Here is a 21,609-nt window from a genome sequence, read left to right as displayed (position 1 = left end):
TTCTCTACATCGCTAAACAATATAATTTTAATACAGGAACGTGCATATGATCCTCCAGAGAAGCACATATGATATTATTTAATTGAAACAGAAAGCAACAGGAGACTAAAGTCCCTCTTTTCTTATTCCCCCCCTTTTGGGGGGGGGGCGAAGCAACGTGAACTGTTGTCAAAAATTCCTCTACTTACTGGCCCGTAATTCTTTAGTGAATATTTTGTTCCACACTTCTTTTCCTAATGCAGAAGGAACCATGCCAAGGTGTCAGGGAAAAGCCGGGTCTTCAACTGGGTTGCCCCCAATTAAAGATCCAGAATTTCCTGGGCTCCATTAGCAAAGAAGCGTGGAACAACATATGACAGTGGTGGCAAACCTATGGCATGAGTGCCAGAGGCGGCACTCAGAGCCCTCTCTGTGGGCACGCGCACCGTCGCCCCAGTCCTAGGTCTTCAGCTGGGTTTTATAAAACCTTTTCGCTTTAGGCCTCCGCTGCCGTGTGCAAAAAAAAAGGTTCAATCAATTTCAACTTCTCGCGAGAAAAAAAAAGATCTCACAAAGTTGGAATTGATTGATTGAACTTTTTAGTCCCACCCAGTCTGCCGTTACCACCGCAGCCACGCCCACCCGGCACTCGACGATGCATAAGTGGGTTTTGGGTTGTAGTTTGGGCACTCAGTCTCTAAAAGGTTCGCCATCACTGACATATGCCCTAAAGAACTTATCTGCACACATACACATACACATACATACACCTTCATATAAGGTGTATGTATGTGTAGGTGTATATACACATACACATACAAATACACATACATACACCTTATATATGGACCTTATTCATTGGGTTGTTGAATCGTTCTTTTGATTTGGGTATCTTTTGTGCTCTGCTCACATTGACTGTGGCCTGGCCTCTGTTGTTTTGGGACAATTGTGATAGTTGTGTCACTCCTCAGTAGTTTCATTTGTTCTTTCATAGTAGATGGGTTTTATTGCCTTTTGGATCTGGTTAGAGAAGCTTCCTTTGCCGTACTTCTTCATTTATTCCAGACACTGTAATATATAAATGCAGGAATACTTTTGCGTAAGCGCAGCTTGGGCATAAATTTTCCATACACTATAAAACTGCGACAGGGCATATTTTATTAGTCTGATTCCTCACATAAACAAGGTGAGAGAGACAAGACAGAACCTGTTGGAAAGCAATGCTGTGCTGGAAGCTGAAAATGGTTTTTAAAAATAGTTGCCACAAAACGTACAAAGATATAGAAGCTGAACACAAAGCACTCCCGCAATGGAATTGAAATGTTGGCAAAACGTAAGTTTTGTGAACTTGATCTAAAATGTTGAGAGTAAAAACAAAACAAGGAAGTATAATAAGTGGAAAAATCATTGCGTCTGGTCAACTGGAGAATATCATACACTTGTTTTTGAGGAGGGCTTGGGTAATGAAACATTTGCAAGAAAACAGCTAAGCTCAAAGAGCACTAAGGACCTCATAGTCGTCGTCCTCCTCCTCCTCCTCCTCCTCCTCCTCCTCCTCCTCTCTGCAAACCCCCCTCTCTTCTAGCACTGATGATGTTACCTAGTTGGGTCATGAAACATCTGCAAGAAAACAAGCAAGCTCAGAGAGCCCCAAGAAGCCCTCATGTCCACCTTGAGTTACAAATATTCTCCTAAACAGAAAGAGCTAAGCTCTGAGCACTAAGGACCTCATAGTCGTCGTCGTCCTCCTCCTCCTCCTCCTCCTCCTCCTCCTCCTCCTCCTCCTCTCTGCAAACCCCCCTCTCTTCTAGCACTGATGATGTTACCTAGTTGGGTCATGAAACATCTGCAAGAAAACAAGCAAGCTCAGAGAGCCCCAAGAAGCCCTCATGTCCACCTTGAGTTACAAATATTCTCCTAAACAGAAAGAGCGCTGAAACTGACATCCTGCTAAACTTTGCTGAAGATAATGAAAACATTAGGAAACCATCCCACAAGCTCAGAGAATGAATCTTCACCCTCATCCTACACCCAAGCTACAAATATTGCAAATATTCTCCTTTATTAAACTCATTTTTATTTCTGATCTTTCTTATCTCTGCAACGCCAGAGTGAAAGAGAGAGGCGTTCAAGACCCACAGAGCTTGCCAGGGCCTCCAAAGCCAGATAAAAGCACAGGGCTCCTGCTTTTTCACAGACATCAATGAGGAGGTTAAAAACAAAAGAACTGTCTTTCCTTTTAACTCCTTGTTTCACCATGCTTAGAATTAGAACACGGGTCTCCCTGGATCAAATAGGGTTTGTCACTCAAAGAAATATAGTTGAGACCGTTATTGTATTATGCCAAGCACGGGTAGTCCCCGAGTTATGATCAAAATGGAGCCTGATTGCAAATTGTGACGGTCATCAAGTGGGGTGTTCACGTGATCACCTTGCTTAACGACCCCCCACCCTTGCTCGCCCTGATGCAGTCACTAAGCGGAGCACAGAGTACAGTCACTAAGTAGATCTGTCCCAGAAGCAGATGCCATTTTTGGAGCATCTACAATAAGTTCATTGAGGAGGGTGTGGGTGCAAGGTGCAAGGACTGAGGGGATTCAGTGGGGAAGGATGCGTAGGAGACAGATGGGGCAGGGGCATTTTGAAGCATGTCTGTGGTCTGTTGTGACAGAATAATTTGGGGCTCCAACTTGAGCCGGGTTTGCGCAAGAAAAAATAAAAATGAGATCCAGACAGCTGTGAGGAAAGAAGAAATATTTATTCCTCAAAGCAAGGCGTTTGCCTTTAGGGGCAGCTACATAGAAATGGGGTACAGCGGCACTGTTTTATAGGGGAGATTGTCCTGAATGTGGAAGTGTCTACGTGCTGATTCTAGGGTGACACTTGAGGTGTGTATGTGTGTTGTGTGTGTGTGTAGGTGGGTCACCTATGATGTTAATTCTTGTGAACTGGTGGGAAACCTAATTTAATTAACTCTATTTGTGTTTGCAGCCGTTATCCTTTGATATGTGGATTAGGTTGGATAACCTATTTGGGGGGGGGGAGATTGAGGAAGTTTGAGTAAAAGATTTTCCCCTGTAGATTCTGTTAATGTTTTAAAGGAAGATGGAAAGAGTATAAGGAATAAAATACATTTTGATATAAAACTTCTCACAGTTGTAAGGATGAACCCACCCAAATTTTGTGCCTGTAGCAGCCATAACTTTCAAAACCACATCATAAGTAGCTTGTAACGTTGAACAGTCACTAAACATCTAGCCGTACATCAAGGTCTACTTGTGTAAATTCCTCGCTAGGTTTGTCCTCCTTAAACATTTTACATTTGATAAATGGACTGGAGTGTTTTGTTGTTGTTTTTTCACTCAAACTCTTTCACTCAAGGTGTTTTTGTTCTAATTTTATGTCTTCCACTGAACAGCTTTACCAGCTTTCTAAAGTCATTCTCAATAATATACTGCACGACTCTTGATCTTTTCAAATATTTAAGGCAAGATAAGGGAGGTTTTTAAGAAGAGACTGGACAACCATTTGTCTGGAGTGGTATAGGCTTTCCTGCTTGAGCAGGGGGTTGGACTAGATGACCTCCAAGGTCCCTTCCAACACTGTTATTCTGTTATCTAACAATATTTCGTTTAATTGGACATTAAATAGAAACGTTAGTGGTAATGTCAGATTTAAATGCGTAAGAATTAAAGGAAGGGAACATTTAATCAGTCTGATTGCTGATGATATGTTGATTTTTTGTTTGGAAACCATTCAGGGATATAGATGATATATAAATCAGATATGAAGACCTGAAATTAATATACACAAATGAGCAGTTGCACTAATTAACTTTGACAGTTATGTGTGCATCTTCAGATCAACAGTGATAGTTTTAAATATTTATGATTATGCACCACAAAGATTCCAGCACTGAATGAAATATATATATACCAGGTACACACAGATCCAGATACACACTCGAAGATGTGTGCATGCACACAACAAATAACTAGATCTCCATCTATTTCATCTATCTCCTATTAGGAAAAGCATTAAGGTTGGAAATCTAATGAATTTTTTTTGGGGGGGGCTATTCAATTAATATTTGTTCTTAGAAGCTCCCCTGTACCCAGATGGGTTCAGGTAGAGCTGAGTTTAGATTAAGTAATTCCGTTGCTAGTAAACATTTAAATTAAAGTTGTCTTCTGTCATCAACCCAGATCTGAAGTCCCATGTCAACTGGATTTGGAGAAAAACATTTTACTGTCTTGTAATCTCTTTTGCTGTCTTCCTTGAAAAATGTTAAACTCGAGAAAAATGATCACTTCAGAAGTCTACTTATTCTTCTACTTCATAGCTCCTCAAAATAGTAAAGAAACTGGGGGGGGGGGAATTACATTTTATATTGGGCAAGGTGTAATTGTTGCTCTAAAAACTCATCCTGGCTTCCCTTGACATGACATTAGTTGAAGAAAGTTAAGATCCGCTAGCAGTTGTGGTTAAAGGCTGGTCCTTAAATTCCATGAGCCTTTATTATATTATATTATAATATTATTATATTATTCAACAGGCACTCAAACCTTCCTTGAAAGAATATGAGAATATATTTTAGGTACCAAGAAAGAAATGACAGATTAGAACACTCTGGGGGTGAAACACTTGCCTGCCCACCCACCAGAAACAATTTTTTAAAAAATGTTCCATTGATGGGCTGTTTTAAGCAATTGCTTGCAAGGCAGCCATCATGCTAAGTTGCATTTTACTTTAAAGCTGCTGTGGGGAACTAGTCCTTCCTTGTTTGTAATACCTTCCAACAGCTGTCACAATAGCTAGTATCCAACAACTCCTGAATAAGGACCGAACTTTTATCTAAAGCAGTGTTTCCCAAACTTGACAATTTTAAGGCATGTGGACTTCAACTCCCAGAATTCCACAGCCAGCAATGCTGGCTGTGGAATTCTGGGAGTTGAAGTCCACATGCCTTAAAATCTAAAGGAAGATACTTATGCCTCAATTCTTTGGAAAGGTTGATGTTTATTTCTGTGAGTTAAAAGAGCGATTTCAAAGCTGTGAAAGCCACAGAGGGACCATCCATTGTTAACTGCTACTATAAAGGAGAGAACATTGTATGAAATAAAAAAGAGCAAAGTAACAACACAGAACTATGTCACACTTTTTCATACCAGGTCCATTTTGTGTTTTTTTTTTTCCTCCTTTCTTCTATTAGAAAGCAGACTGTTTCATTAATGTACGGTACTCTTTGCATTTTTTTTAAACAATAGCTTTGAAAACACAGTAAGAATGTTATTGTAAGATGAGTTTTCTATGCAGATAGATTAGATAGCCAGATAGGCAGATAAATAGATATTAAAAGTTTAAAGGGGAAAAGAAAACGAACAGAAAATAATACAAAATAAATAGAACATTAAAAATTAAATTAAATTAAAAAATACCACTTTGTTTGATGCCCACAGAAGTTAACCTCAACCAAACCTACAATCTTATGTCCTGATTAGTCTATTTTTTGCAGTGTTTGGGAAATCATTTTATTTTATTTAAAAAAATATATTTCATTAATTCATGAGAGAAACAGCAATCTTTGTTACAGCAATTAAATATACATAGAGTATTTACTTAAAGATCCATGGTGGTTAATGGGTGACATCCTCAAGACCAGGAAGGTACGTTTGACTTTACTAGTTATTTTAAAAGGCCTAGTAAAAGAAACCACTTCAATCAGACGTTAACCTCAACAAAGCCCATTGCTAAACGTTTAGGAAATAATTTAAGCAAAATGGATATAGAACCAAAATGAGATGCAATAATGTATTTTGTGAAGATTAGGCACCCCCAAAGCCTTGCCCTGCTTGATTTATGGCTCAAGAAATAAAAGAACTAAGATTTCAAATGTCAGCCTGACCTCTTTTTTGCCCTGAATGGCAAGACTAATATCAAACGTTCACCTTATAGTTTTCCCCAGTCATAAACACATCACTGTTATGTTACTCCTGGAAGATTTGCTACTGAACTATTTTGCCATGTCTTGTCTGTAGACAGATATTTTATGATGTAAAATGTTAGCAATGTATAGTTACAGTCTTCAGTCATCTACTAGCTGTTCTATCGAAGTCAACTTTCATTTTCTGCAATATCAGAGAGTTGAAACATATTTCCTGAACCTGCCACCAGCCCAGCACACAAATCGTTCATCAGCAAGGGATAAATATTAGTTACAGAGATGTCCTCCAGAAACTTCTGGAAGGTCTGGCTGAGCAAGTCTGGGAGTTGAAGTCCACAAGTCTTAAAGTTGCCAAGTCTGAAGACCCCTGCTGTAATCCCTTGCTTGGGATGGGATGTGGGCGACTGAGTGGAGCTGAGCATTTGCTGTCTGGATGCCCTTCCTGACGCCTATGCAGAGTTTGCAGCAGACATTTCCCCTTTGCACCCTGATAGACAAACATCTGTTGTGGCTTGGTATTGAACTCTCAATCTTCCGAGTCATACAGAGGTCTAAAAAAACAAAGTCAGGCTGCTTTAATGAAAAGCAGAGAGGGCAGGGCTCAACGCTATATGAGACCCCAAGCCGTAAAGACGGTGTCTTGCAGAGAGAATAGCTGGGTGAGGACAGATAGAGGGATAGAGGGATAAGCAATTCTCCTCAGTCTACCTTGCCTTTTCTTGGGTGGGGAAGGGGCTGCAGAGAGGACGTTCCTTTTTCCATTGAAGCTTTTACATAAAAAGAAAATATACTGTCTATCCCCCAGGGCATCCTGTTTGGAAACTAGCTGCTAATGTGTGAACTTTAAATGGTGTGTTCTCAGCAGATGGGTCAGTCATTCTTGGTGATTTTGAAATACTGACTGTTTCACAGGAGGCAGAGGGACTCCAAAAAAAAAAAAAACAAAAACAAGGGCAGTTTGTTTTGCCTGGTATTCTTCTCTAGACATGATTTAGGCAGCAGCAGCTGTAATTCTAGCAAGGGTACGTAAGGAAGCAGGATTTACGGTTGAAAGTCTGCTGGCTTTTTTTGTGTGGAATAAATAAATAAATAGAAACAGTGAGCAAAGCACACGGAGGGCACAGAAGATGAGAAAAATAAGGCAGGATTGTCTCCCACAGCTTCATATTCCTGCCCACTACTCTATTTACTACGGTGGGGAGGATGATAACATCCAAGACATATTTGGAAGTCGCAAAGGTGGAGGAGTCTAGTGTGTTGACAAATAAATCTTACATAGCGTGACTCTTTTTCTTCACCCAAGAATATGGCGGCCATATTTTCTGGGGAAAAATTAAAGGACAAGCCTGAAAAAGGTGCAGATCGGAAGAGGTTCATAAGGATAAAGAAAAGTTATAGCTTATATTTATTGCTTTTCTTCACTCCAGATCTCAAAACACATATTCTAATAAATATATCTAAAATCAAACCATAAATTTGTTTTAACAAGACCCCTCCAGGCCTGCGAAAGACTATAAATTAAGTGGTACTATTTGTACGATAAAGGGGAAAATGACCAAAATAAAGGACAAATGTGGGCTTTGGAAAATTAAATAAATCTGAAGGACAACTTTCTATTCAATAAGAAGTGAAATCGGAGATATTTTTGTCTGCTTTCTACCCTGTCCTTTTCTTGCCTCATTTATTATACAAGAACAGAACATCTGCTCCGTACATTATCTTTTCCAACCAATATAGGGTGCAGAAGAAGGTGGGGTAATGAAATCCTGAAGCATTTCAGAAACACACATTTTCCAAAGATGCTTTCTAAAGTTGCTTGAGATCTTGACTGAACTGAGCTGAACCTCAGCTTCTCCTGGAGGAATCTTCTCAGATAAAATATTGATTATACGGGAAGGTATGTTTGACTAAACCTTCCCTTGGAGACTTTTCTGGAGGCTAGCTTTGTTTTTTTTAATCAAAATTCTGGTTCCGAAAACAGCCTTTGAAGATCAGATCTAGGGTGAGTCTATCAAAGAATGGTCAGTTCTATTTTAGGGCACACCTGAAAAGCCACTGAGATACATCTAGGACAGGGGTAGGCAACCTTGGCTCTTTTATGACTCGTGGACTTCAACTCCCAGAATTCCTGAGCCAGCATGGCCCAGCTTGGAAACCTCTCCCTTTTTCCTCAGCATGGCTGGTTCAGGAATTCTGGGAGTTGAAGTCCACCAGTCACAAAAGAGCCAAGGTTGCCTACCCCTGATCTAGGAGGTACAAGGTCACAATATCCAATCGCTGATATAAATAGTCGATTATCTTAGTAAAATTGAGAGCCGCCCATAGCACCTTAAAATATATATAATATATATTTTTGTAGATTTCAAAGGGTGTCTGCAGTGTTTGGTTAAAAAAAAAATCCTCAAGATTTGACTCTTTGGGCTGCCATCTTGACTTTTCCCTCACATTTTGTGGACACTCCAGACCTGAACAGTGAAAAACAAATCAAACTTAGCTTTCTCTCTTTTCATCATCTGCATGCTGCAGGTGACAAGAAACTGTAGCTGTAGCAAGGAATGATAAAACACGGAACCCGTGATAACTATGTTTGTTGCATTAGTTCTCTAGAAATCCTGGGCAAATTTTAACACGCAAAGTTTCGTCTGAATTCCCACCAGTCCATCAGATTAATATCCTTTCCCACCTTGTTTGCATTCAGTTACTTTCATTTGAGTTTTCTAATGCGCAAAGAAGCAACATGAAGGCTTAATGCGGTTTGCTGAGGGAGGGGGAAAAAACGACACACATAAGTCTCATAAATTAAGAATTTCCCCCCAAAACAGCAGGGAATTGCTGCATCACAAGGAAAACAGCAAAGCAAAACAGTACCAGCCAGTTACGATGGTTTCTGAATAAATAAAATGCATGTTGTTTGATGCTGTTCTCTGGGGGGGGGGGAGATGAATTTCTGTTCCCGCAGGCAGTTCTTGACTTATGACTGCAAAGTTTCTGTTGTTAAACAACAGAATTAAACTGCATCCACTTTTACCTTTCTTTTCTGCCGTGGTGGTTAAGAGAAACACGGCAGTTCTTAAGTAAATCATGTGGTCATTAAGCGAATATGACTTCCCCCGTTGACTTAGCTCGCTGGGAAAGTTACAAATGACGACCCATGACCCCAGCACAATGCAACCGTCGTAAGTGCATGCCAGTTGCCAAGTGCCCGAATTTTGATCACGTGACCAAAAGGGTCGCAAGTGTGAAAATTGGTCCTAAGTCACTTTTTTTAGTGCCGTTGTAACTTCAGTCACTAAGCAAATGGTTATAAGTCGAGGACTATCTGTACTTAATGCCTGGGCCAGTGACTTCTTGGTCACCTACCATTTATCCCATTTCTAAAGATTAATTGTGTTGTCACTTCCGTTGTGTCTGGAAAGCAAGGGACTTCGGCCCTTTCATTATTTCTTACTTAGCTGGAAATGTTTTTCCTGCTTGCAACGTGGGCTCCCTACTTCCAGGTACAAATATCTACTGTCCAACCTGCCAATGTGTTCTTCTAATGTAAACCTGGCCTTGATCATGTATCTTCTAGGTTTCCTCTACAGCCCGAGCAGCTCGAAACACAGCATTAAAGAGCGGCTTATGAAGCTCTTGCGCTGCTCGTCCTCCAAATCGACCTCTCCTGCTACCCAAAGCAAGTTGCTATTTTTTTTTCTTCTCTTCCTTTTCCCATTGAAAAGCTTTTTGGTGTTGAATTGCATGTTTCGTGGGATCTATGTACCTGTCTGTTCTGCCTGGTTCGGCTTGGCGCCTCGCAGGCATCCCGCCATCGAAGGCGAGGAGTGGGAGGGGAGGATAGACGAGCAATAAAGGTGTGTGTGTGCATGATGGGAAATAGGGAGGGGGAATGACCGGTGATAAAGAGCACAGAAGCTCGGGACCAGTTTGTACCAGCATATCCTGAGAAAGAGGGTGGATTACCGCAAAACATCTCAGCATACTCAAAACTCTTCGGCAAATTCCAATTGGCTGAAGATGGGCTGGTCACGGAGGGGGGGAGGCTGGGATGAGGGGAAACCTTTCTGTTATCTTTGGCACGAGGGAAACCCAGAGCTAGCCTGATTTTACTGCAACCAACATCCTTTTGGCAAAAGAGCCTTTCTCTTCAAGTAGATGGAGTCGAGGGTGTTTCTTTCCTAAGGGATCAGATTGGGGCAGGTCTGACAGTACTGTATTGGAAAATAATCCCTTGGGGCAGGGGTAGGCCACCTTGGCTCTTTTATGACTCGTGGACTTCAATTCCCAGAATTCCTGAGCCAGCCATGCTGAGGGGAAAGGGAGAGGTTTCTAAGCTGAGCCAGGCTGGCTCAGGAATTCTGGAAGTTGAAGTCCATGAGTCATAAAAGAGTCAAGGTTGCCTACCCCTGCCATAGATAGATAGATAGATAGATAGATAGATAGATAGATAGATGGATGGATGGATGGATGGATGGATGGATGGATGGATGGATGGATAAGTAGGTAGGTAGGTAGGGAGAGAGACAGACAGACAAACAGACAGACAGATCTAGATCAGGGGTAGGCAACCTTGGCTCTTTTATGACTCGTGGACTTCAACTCCCAGAATTCCTGAGCCAACCATGCTGAGGGGAAAGGGAGAGGTTTCTAAGCTGAGCTGTGCTGGCTCAGGAATTCTGGGAGTTGAAGTCCTCGAGTCATAAAAGAGCCAAGGTTGCCTACCCCTGGCCTGGGGGAATTGCATATTGGATAACCATGTATAGCATCCAGGGGAGAGTTGAAAAATGGAGATATCCACTCGTGTGGTCAATGCTTGGTACATTCTTAGCCACTGGGGTTGACTTCTTCCCTATTTTTGAACATAATTCTACAGCCGTTCAGTAGAACAACAGGGCTGGCTGTTAAGAACTGAAGCACACAACAAAAGAGAAAACCAGCTTTCCCTTGTGCCGGGAATGGAGCCCCACAATCAATAACTGTAGAACATATAATTTTTGAAATATGCTTGGGGTTTTATTCATGGGAGTCTTCTATCTTAGCAACAGGCTAGTTGTTCAAGACAGAAGACTCCCGTGATTGTGGGGCTCCATTCCCGGCACAAGGGAAAGCTGATTTTGAAAACTGCCCCCCGCTTGGGTGTTTTCTGTGGGTCCCCTTTTTCTTGTCCCTTCTGTGGGCCCGTCGCCAAGTCTTCTAACAAACTGCAGCATCCCTCTCCCAACTCTTTCATCCTAACTTTTAAATTCTTACATTCTTGACAAGATAATATCACACTCTCAGCTGAAATCAGTATAATACGCTGGATGTAAATTAGTATAATTTTTCTAATGTGTACAAGTATGCTATGGTGGAGTGTAGATTTTTTTTTTTTTTTTTGGTTAAAAATATTGAAGATTCCGATTCAGAAAGTTAAAAGGGGAGTTTGTGGGTGGGTTTCGGTTATGTGTGCTCTTCCCAAAATGCAAAGCTCTCTTAGCTAGTCCTGAAAAAAAGTAATTGCTTTCTTTATTCTTTCTGAAGGGCTGGTTTTTCTTCCTTCCTCCCTTCCCCCAGGTATAAATATCCTGCTTCACAAGAACAAGCACAAAAAAGGCTAAGCTTCTCTGTTACTTGAAATGTTGGGGGGGGGGGTCCATGTAAGCACCGACAAGCACACCTGAAGGCAGGACAAGAAGCAACGGGTGGAAACTAATCAAGGAGAGAAGCAACCTAGAACTAAGGAGAAGCTTCCTGACAGTGAGAACAATTAATCAGTGGAACAACCTGCCTCCAGAAGCTGTGAATGCTCCAACACTGGGAGTTTTTAAGAAGAGACTGGACAGCCATTTGTCCAAAATGGTGTAGGGTTTCCTGCCTGAGCAGGGGGTTGGACTAGATGACCTCCAAGAGGAGAAAAAAACTTAGTTTAAAGTACAGGAAGTTCTCAACTTACAAGAGTTGGTTTAGTGACTGTTCAGAGTTATAACAGCGCTGAAAAAAGGGACTTACGGCCGTTTTTCACAGTTGTGACTGTTGCGGCCTCCCCATGGTCATGATTTACACTCAGATACTTGGCAACTGACTCAGGTTTATGACAGTGTCCCGGGGTCATGTGATCCCCTTTTGTGACTTTCTGACTTTCTCACTTATCACCTGTAGTGAGTGACTCACTTAACAGATGTGCTGAGAAAAGTCGTAAAAACTCACTTCACCAATTTCTCACTTAGCAACAATAAATTTGGGGCTGTGTTGATCGTAAGTTGAGGACTTCCTGAAAAAAATAGGCTGACCCCTTCATCTTTGTGGTAGCCCCTCAAATATTGGAAGACTGCTATCATATTCCCTCCCCAGTCCTTCTCTTCACTAGAGGAGACATAGCAGATTCCAGCAACCGTTCTTTGCATGTTTTAATCTCCAGGGCCCTGATCCTCTTGGTTGCTCTTCTCTGCACCCTTTCCAGAGTCTCAGCATCTTTTTTTATAATCTCTTTTCTACATAGGATAGACAATCCCGTTCAGTGAGAGCTGTTCTCCCTGTGATTATTTTGCGTCAATTCTTCTGCTGGCTTTTCTATGCCATTTTACCTGCCCAGGTATCTTTATCCCCTGTAACGAAATCTCAGTCCCTGCGTCCATTTCTTACTGACAGAGCAGAAGCCTAAGGCCACCAACAGAGTTGCATTGTTTTTATCTGCAACAAGTTCAATCAATCAATCAATCAATCAATCAATCAAAATAGCACTGGAAGGGGGCTTGGAGGTCTTCTAGTCCAACCCCCTGCTCAAGCAGGAGATCCTATACCATTTCAGACAAGTGGCTGTCCAGTCTCTTCTTAAAAACCTCCAGTGAGGGAGCACCCACAAATTCTGGTGGCAAGCTGTTCCACTGGTTAATTGTCCATGCAATCTTGGACTGAGGACATTCTGATGTCTTTCTTTTCTCTTTTATTTTGCCATGTTTCTATCTGACTTTATTTTATTTTATGTTTTGTTCTGTTCCATTGCATTTTATTTTCTTCTTCTCCGGTTTTAAAATTTTAATGTGAGGCTTTATACTGTTGGACTGTCTTTGTTGTGTTTGCTTTTTTTTTTTTACATTAATGGTCATTTGCTGCAATTAAATTGATTTCATTCGTTATGTTAAAAAAAAAGTAGGTGAATTAAATTACCCTGCTTTCTTTAATCTTGTAATACCGGGAAGCAAAGTTTTAAAAGCAACAACTAAGGTAGAGAGATTATGAAGATAATACTTTAATATGGCATGGGAATAATATATCTCACAGCCAGTTTTTCTTGCTTCACAGAAGAATAAAAAGTGCGCTGTATAGAATTAAATAAGGAACAGAATCCACAGTGATCAAATAATCTTTTAATGAAATGCAGTTGGAAGCCCTTTCATTTAAATTGTACTGTCAGGAACAAATTTTAAGCTATAAATTAGTGGAGCATAAGCTCTTCTCTCCCCCCCCCCCCAAATGCACTGCCTGGGATACAGTTTGCATGACAGGTTTTAGCAACTGCTCGCCGGCTGTTTATCATGACTTGAAAATTGGAGTCTGTTAAGTCTCTTGAATATTGAGCAGCCGCGCTTGCCTCTTCTTTTCTTTAAAAAAAGAAAAAGAAAAAAAATTAATTCTCAAATGCAAATTAGAGGTATTTAAATTGGGCAGATTCTAAAAAGGCTTGGTTTTGGAAAATTGGATTAGTTAGTATGCACTGCGCAATACGGAACGATTAATATTTAGGGACGCACTATTAGGGCTGTGTGAAGCGCACAAGAGGGCGGGCTTCAGGAAGTGGGCCGGTGGGAGCAAAGGGCCCCCACCTCATTTCATTTAGGCAGCCTGGTCCTCCAGAACCTGCAGTAGCTGTGAAGACTTCGCAAATTGTCTTTATATTCAGACATGCATGTACAGATGCTGGGCTTTGGCACCTCACCAAGTGACCGTGTGGTCTGTGCTTCCATAGTCATCTGAGGTCCACTTGGAAAGTCCACAAAGCAGTTGTGAGACTGTGCACTCAGCACCTCCTGTGTTTTGCAAAGGCAGGCAGATGTATTTATTCTGCTTACGATCAGTCAATCAACTCCCGTTTCCACCCCTTAGCTTTAATCTCGCTGGCTTCCATACAGAGCAGGACTTTGCAATTGCTTCTGTCCTGGGTTGTTAAAATCATTCTAACAGCATTGTTTAGCTTTCCTGTTTCAATAAACAATATATTCATTTTAAATATCCTGGGAGGAATCCCCAGAGGGAAAAAACAAACCAATTTATTTTTAATTTTCTTCCTGGTCTTCGCACGTACATTGTGAAACATCAGCAGGCAGTGTTCATTTATTTTCAACAAGATTCTTTGCAAACTTAAGAACTGGTAACTTTTATTTTAATAGCAACTGAGATTGTGACGGTGGTTTCTGCACTTTTTTTAAGCATTGGTATGTAATTGCAGCCTAGCAAATGTCAAGGGAGATCACACGGAATACACTACACGAAAACTGTGTAGGAATGAGTAACTTCAGATCTCTCTCTCTCTCTCTCTCTCTCTCTCTCTCTCTCTCATTAAAATGATAGATGTTATCTGAGACTTTGGACATGCACAGTATGACAATCAGAATAGAAAAACAGTATACCAGGCTTTGAGGATCTAGCACATTTATCTACTCAACTAAAGCCACTTAGTACTTAATAGGTTAGCCAAGCCATGTTTTGAAGAGCAGTTGCTGAATAGGCATTTGAGCTTCCAAGGAAGGATGGAAGGGAGGAGGGAGGGAGGGAGGGAGGGAGGGAGGGGAGGAAGGAAGGAAGGAAGGAAGGAAGGAAGGAAGGAAGGAAGGAAGGAAGGAAGGAAGGAAGGAAGGAAGGAAGGAAGGACAACCAATAGCAAGATGGATGGACTCAATTACAAAAGCAATGAATGCAGTATTGAGAATCCTTAAAAGTCCAATCCTATGATGACATTTTATAAGTTATTAATGTATGGTCAGTTACAGCAAAGAGCTGTAATTATTGTCAGGTGCTGCTTTTAGTTGATGAACTTGGTGTATCTAACCTACCAAAACTCCTGTCTTTTCCAGTTTAGGTGGTGGTCATGACTGGAGATCTATTTTTGCCATCACCCGATTCCTTCTTGACCATCTTTCCTTTTTCGTTTGGTTTCACAGACAGCATAGAAGATGAAATTGAAATGGCCACTGTACGGCATCGGCCGGAAGCCCTTGAACTGCTGGAAGCACAGAGCAAGTTCACCAAGAAGGAACTTCAGATTTTATATCGGGGATTCAAAAATGTAAGTGTCTCTTGTGGATTTTGCCCCAAAGTAGCTAATTCATAAGAATTGGGAAACTACTGAAAGTATTTGCATAATTATAAGGGGATGCCTACTTCTCATCAACAGTACAAAGCATTCAGGAACATGATGGTAATGATTCATTTCCTGGGAATAGTTGGTTAAGATGACCCAAAGTTGTGATCTTTATGGGGGACAAAGTGCTTCTTGGAATACTATAGCGGAAACTGCAAGAGTTTTGCAAAAAGTTTGTGGGAGGAAGGATAGAAGAAAAACACACCCATAGAAGAAGTGCACACCCACACCCAAGTGAATTAGACATGGGTTATAATGGAAGACATGATCTTCAGGAATGAGAAAGTTAGGATGAGGGATTTCAAAAAGATCAGGAAGACAGAAGGAAAGCTAGATGGGATGTCAGAGAGAAAGTCTATAGAAATGAAAAACTTTCAGATCTAGTCTTACTAACAATGGGAATTAATTGGCCAACACACCAGTGCAGACCGGTATTTTTTTCCCCCTGAAGCTTTATTTTCATGCAACAAAACACTAAGAACACACAAAATGCTTAGCTTTTAATTTTGGAACATCACTTTAAACACTTTATCACTGAAAATAAAAGGTTATCTTGGGCTCAGGAGAGCCATCTCAAATACTAAGGAAGCCACTCTTCTCAAATATCTTTTCTACTTCTTTGAATTTTTTTAAAGTTTGGATTATGACCGAGCTTCTAGGTCATTTAAGGTTTTGGAAGTCCTTTCTACTTAGGGTTCATGTCAGGATGATGAAACCTCTGCAGCGATGCTCACTGCTACATCATTTTACTTTGCAGCAATTTTCTTTATTGTATTGGTAGAAAAGTAGCATTTTCCCATGATTCTGACCCCTTTGAGAACAGTTTCAAGATGTTCAAAATCCAGTAAGGCTTGTCTCCCTGTTACCTGGAAGAAGAGAGGGTCAGGTGACTGGTTGTGATGTAAAGCAGAGGTGGCAGAGGCCAGATAAGAATTAGCCATGGAGAACACAATTGCTAGGCTTTGTTTTTTGACTCAAGCATAGATCAACAACTCTGTCTTCTCTGAATTGTCTTGCAAGTCCTCCTGCCCTCAGATCCTCCCTCCCTTTGACATCTCAGGTCTTCTGGCATGTAAGATTAGGTCTTTCACCCACTCTGCCGTAGCCCTTCTGCTACAGGAGGCTGAATGTGGCCATTCTGCAGTCTCCTAAATTGGGAATAGATGCTCCAGTAGACTGACTTTCGTTGCCCTGATCCTTATCTCCTATCTCCATCTGTCTTCACTTTTATCTTTCGATGTAGAGCAGAAGAAAGCTTTTGTTCCTCTCGCAAAACAGGGGGGCCAACAGCCAGCCATAAAGCTAATTGGAAGGAGATTGGGAACAGTCAAGACCTTTGGGTTTCATGATAGCATAACTTCAAATACTGTTTGGAGACGACCAGCCATGAAAGGGCCAAGCCTCTGCCAAGGCTCTGCCTAATGGTTGCAGACACCCCATAAACATCTATTTGGACCCTGTGAGAATATATCCCTTCTTTCAGTAGCTGGATTAGCTAATGGAAACGCTGAGCAGGGCTTCCCAAAGTTGACCCAAAGTACACAAAATTGTATTCCCCTCGCGTTGCAGATATAATGGAGATGCGGTAGAGGTAGTCCTTGGTAAATGGTTGGTTGTTCAGTTCAAAGTTACAATGGTATCGTGGTATTTACGACCAGAACTCAACTTTCTGGCTGTCTCAGCACCCTCACTGTCATGTGAACTCATGGTCACATATGGATGCTGAATGGAACCGGCTCACATGTATGGCAGTTGAAGTCACCCCACAGTCAGGTGATTCCACTTGCAAGCTTTCCTCTGAGCTTCCTATAAAAGCAAAGTCATTGGGGAAGCCTTCAGGAAAGGGAAGCAATTGCAAACGGAGATGCTCCCCTGCCCAGCATCCACCACCCTCAGCCTCATGACTTTCCTGCTACACCAGGGTTGCTGCTGTGAAGTGGTGCAGTCGTATGACATTGTGCTTCATAACCACATCCCTTGGCGATTACCGTTATTAACCGAGGACTGGAGTGAACCACTGTCGATGGGTGGGACTGATCCTCTGGAGTGCTTTGTAGGGGGACCTGTCTAGATATCTCCCCTTTATTCACTGGGGTCTGTGTTTTGCACTCCGTGCAGGTAAGTCCTTAACTTACGGCCAGTTGCTTAAATTTAAAAAAAGGTGCTTAGGATTCTAATGGACACTGTCCCCTTGCAGTCACATAATTACAGTTAGGCGCTCAGCAACCAGCCTGCATTTACAGCTGTTTGCAGTGTCCTTCAGTCACACAACCACATTGTACAATGATTTTTACTGGAAACCAGCATTTACTTCCAGTTTTGATTAAAAAAAAACACCCATTACTTAACGACCACGGATCTTGCTTAAGAATCATATGGATTCACTTAATGAGCACATTAAGAACCATGTTGATCTGTTTCACCTCCCAGCTGCTACTAAGAAAATCAGGTCGATGGTGTGATGAACCCCTTAAAACCAGCACAAGTTAATTAAGATTGTAAATCAAGGACTACCTGCCTGGATAGGTGTGTATGCTAAGTAGTGATCAATAGTAGCATCACTAGATTGGAGCAGTAAACAGGGCTGTAAGCTATGATTTGTAAGACAGGGATAAGTAGCATAAAAACTTTTTTACAAAAGAGCAAATTATTGGATGAATAAATAGCTACTGGAGGATTTCTTACAGCCGAGCGATACCAAATCCGAATCACTGGAGAAAGCGTTTTGTGTTGAGTAAAAAGAAAATAGTTTTTATATTGTAATTGGGAAATAGATTTAGCAGGGCCCTCAGCCGTTTTTTGGCTTCCCGGCTTCCAGGGCCGGGCTGATGATTCATCCTCAGTGGGAAAACTCCATTTTGTAGCTGGCTTCCCGTCTTCTCCTCCTGGCCACAGAAAGAAAGTTTGATTGCTGCAGTCATTAACCTTTCAAGCCGACGGCTCTGCGGTGCGCCTTATTTAAGGAGCACTTCGCAGCAAATTGCACAAGCTGTCAAACAGGTGCTCAACGTGTGAGCGTTTTTCCCCCCTTCCCTTCTTCTGCCCATTGATACGTTTCTTGCAGTTAAAGAGGAAGAAAAAGGAAGTTTAGTTTTGTACGTCACTAGATTTCTTCCCCAAAGCACAGGTTGAATATAGTACTCAGGACTGGGCCAAACTTGGCCGTAGTGAGTTGGTCCCATTCCAACTGGTTGGAGGAGTCCAGAGAAGCCAGCAAGCACCTACTACTCAGCTGGTGTAAGCCAGCTCTGCCGCTGCGGAGCACCAAGGGTAGGCAGGCGAGCAACAAAAAGAACGGATTAGTAATTTAGGCGGCCAGGACTGCATTCTGCCCTTTGTAGGTTTCTTGACATTGTATGCCATGCAATAAGTAAGTAAGTAAGTAAGTAAGTAAGTAAATGTCAGCTTTAGCAAATCAGGTGAAAATCTGGGACTCAAATATGACCAGTTGGAACCTCTAGTAGACAAATCATTTTTGATTAGCATCTTTAGGCCATTCAAAAAGATGACGTTTTGGGTGATGTTGTTTTTTTTTAAAAACTAGGCTTCCTAATGTAAATATGATTTGATTTGGGTAATTAGCTCTCCCCCCCTAGTTAATCCTAATTAAAGCTGGAGTGTTATGAATTGGTCTGAACTGCCTGAGGGGGGATCGTCTCCAATGTTAAAGAACTGGGAAAGAGTCCCTGGAGCAAACAGTCAACAAGCCGGCTTGGTAGTTTGATTCGTTCTCCATCTGTTGAAAAAGGAAAAGAGTCACTGCGGTTTGTGTTGTCATTTGCAGCTGCAGAAAACAGTATTGTTAGCGAAGAAATGAAGAGCATATTCACGCAGTATTTATGCATCCTACTATGAGTACTTAATATTGCGTCCTCTGGATATTTTTTAAAACTCTGTATGTCACTCAGATGCCTTTCAATTAGGCTAATTGATCATTTAGTCTTTTTAAGCACTTTGTTTATTATTTTAAGCCAGGGGTCTTCAAACCTGGCCCTTTTATGACTTGTGGACTTCAACTCCCAGAAGACCCTTGTTTTAAGCTCTCTTTAAATAATAAGATTTATGCAGCTCACACAAAGCAAACGAACACATGCCATGAACACAGAGCTAGACCGCAAACTCGGAGCCAAACCAAAGCCCGGTATGTTACATCACAGCCTTCTGCTCCAGACATCACATTACAGAACTCAGGATGTTACAACACAGAACTCAGGATATCACTACACCAGATCTCAGGATGTCACCACACAGCCCATTAACCAGGTCATCACAACACAAAAGACTAATGGGCACACAGCCAGCACCTCAACTACTCAGGATGTTACGAAACAGCCAAACAATCCGCAAACAATAACTCCAACACAGCCAACCAACCCACCTACAGCTACTAAGCCAGCACTCCACACAACCCCACCAATATTTATAGAGAGACAGCAGCTCTGATCACACTTTGCTCGCACAAGCACGAAGCCGAAGACCCCAGCCTGAAGATGACGAGTGGGACCTTGTCGAAATGTCGCCAAGATACTCTCAATCTTACACAGGAAAAGACCCAAATACGCCAAGACCTGCATAAATATATCATCATATATTTATACAGTATCTAAACTAAGAGATGTAGTGTTAATTTATGATTTGCTGGTAAACACAATACTCGGAAAAAGTGAGCAAGTCACACTTTTTTAAAGATAATAGTGTGGTTTCTTTTTCTGCTGTGCAATTATGGAGCTGCAACAAAGCCATGTTGTACTGTGAATTTCACACAAAGGATTGTCACAAGCACATGGGTATGTGGGGTGTTTAATAAATGCTTATAATAAAAAGGGGGGAAAGTTGCACCTGTAGCCATAAGTATTAGAGTTTTGCCCTCCAAAATGTTCCCAAGGACTTCCCAATCAAAACTATTTGTCTGAAGTCAAATATTCCCATATTGAATTATGGAAATACTTTCAAAAGTCCTGCCTGTTGCTTTTATGTACTATGCCATGGAGATTTCCCATAAATCTAGAATTTAAGGACAAAATTGTTAAGATGTTTCCTCTGCTTTATTGTCATAGACCAATAGTTGTTTCATTGTTTAAACCACTTTCAAACATGGAAACGTCCACTACCAAAGTGCTTGGTTTCTTGAAAAATAAATAAATAAGCCATTTGTGAGCATTGGTATCACCTCCTTCCACCTGAAGAGGCAGCTTCCTTCCATCTTTCAACAAGAGGAGAAGTTGCTGGAGGTTTTTGCAGATCAGCAGAGATCTGATCCTCGGAGAGCTGGAAATTAGTTAATGCTAAAGGGAGTGAGAGGCTATAGCTTTGCTTTTCTCATCAGCCTGGGAAATGATCAAGGTGAAGTTTAAAAGCAATAAGACCTTTCCTTTCCTCCCTTTCTTCTTCCTTTCCTTTCTTTTCCTTCCATTTCCCTTCCATTCCATTTCCTTCCTTTCCTTTCCTTCCATTTCCTTTCCTTTCCTTCCATTTCTTTTCCTTTCCTTTCCTTCCATTTCCTTTCCTTTCCTTCCATTTCTTTTCCTTTCCTTTCCTTCCATTTCCTTTCCTTTCCTTCCATTTCTTTTCCTTTCCTTTCCTTTCCTTCCATTTCCTTTCCTTCCATTTCCTTTCCTTCATTTCTTTTCCTTTCCTTCCATTTCCTTTCCTTCCATTTCTTTTCCTTTCCTTTCCTTCCATTTCCTTTCCTTCCATTTCCTCTCCTTCCATTCCATTCCATTTCCTTCCTTTCCTTTCCTTCCATTTCCTTTCCTTTCCTTCCATTTCTTTTCCTTTCCTTTCCTTTCCTTCCATTTCCTTTCCTTCCATTTCCTTTCCTTCATTTCTTTTCCTTTCCTTCCATTTCCTTTCCTTTCCTTCCATTTCTTTTCCTTTCCTTTCCTTCCATTTCCTTTCCTTCCATTTCCTTTCCTTTCCTTCCATTTCCTTTCCTTTCCCTCCATTTCCTTTCCTTTCCTTTCCATTTCCTTTCCTTTCCTTCCATTTCTTTTCCTTTCCTTTCCTTTCCTTCCATTTCCTTTCCTTCATTTCTTTTCCTTTCCTTCCATTTCCTTTCCTTTCCTTCCATTTCTTTTCCTTTCCTTTCCTTCCATTTCCTCTCCTTCCATTCCATTCCATTTCCTTTCCTTTCCTTCCATTTCCTTTCCTTCCATTTCCTTTCCTTTCCTTCCATTTCCTTTCCTTTCCCTCCATTTCCTTTCCTTTCCTTCCATTTCCTTTCCTTTCCCTCCATTTCCTTTCCTTTCCTTCCATTTCCTTTCCTTTCCCTCCATTTCCTTTCCTTTCCTTTCCATTTCCTTTCCTCCCCTCCTCTCCCGCTGCAACGGTCAGAAGTTGCTTTTTTCAGTAC

At 41.4% G+C, this 21,609-nt stretch overlaps 1 protein-coding gene across 6 annotated transcripts in view; it reads left to right on the top strand.

Annotated features, from left to right (window-relative positions):
- Positions 1–21,609, top strand: part of KCNIP4 (potassium voltage-gated channel interacting protein 4) — a 217,381-nt gene that overhangs the window by 177,474 nt on the left and 18,298 nt on the right. For 4 of the 6 annotated variants that reach the window (XM_039335902.1, XM_039335901.1, XM_039335903.1 and 1 more), the window contains exon 2: positions 15,058–15,182. In XM_039335902.1, coding sequence (XP_039191836.1) covers positions 15,058–15,182 — 125 coding nt within the window. Of the gene's footprint in view, positions 1–9,494; positions 9,597–15,057; positions 15,183–21,609 lie in introns of all 6 variants that reach the window. The other 2 variants (XM_039335898.1, XM_039335899.1) reach the window with 1 other exon arrangement.

Source organism: Crotalus tigris, unplaced genomic scaffold, assembly GCF_016545835.1.
Source record: "Crotalus tigris isolate CLP2741 ecotype Arizona unplaced genomic scaffold, ASM1654583v1 scf7180000017663.5292952, whole genome shotgun sequence".
Classification (NCBI taxonomy): Eukaryota; Metazoa; Chordata; class Lepidosauria; order Squamata; family Viperidae; genus Crotalus; species Crotalus tigris.
This window is presented reverse-complemented; position numbering and strand designations above follow the sequence as displayed.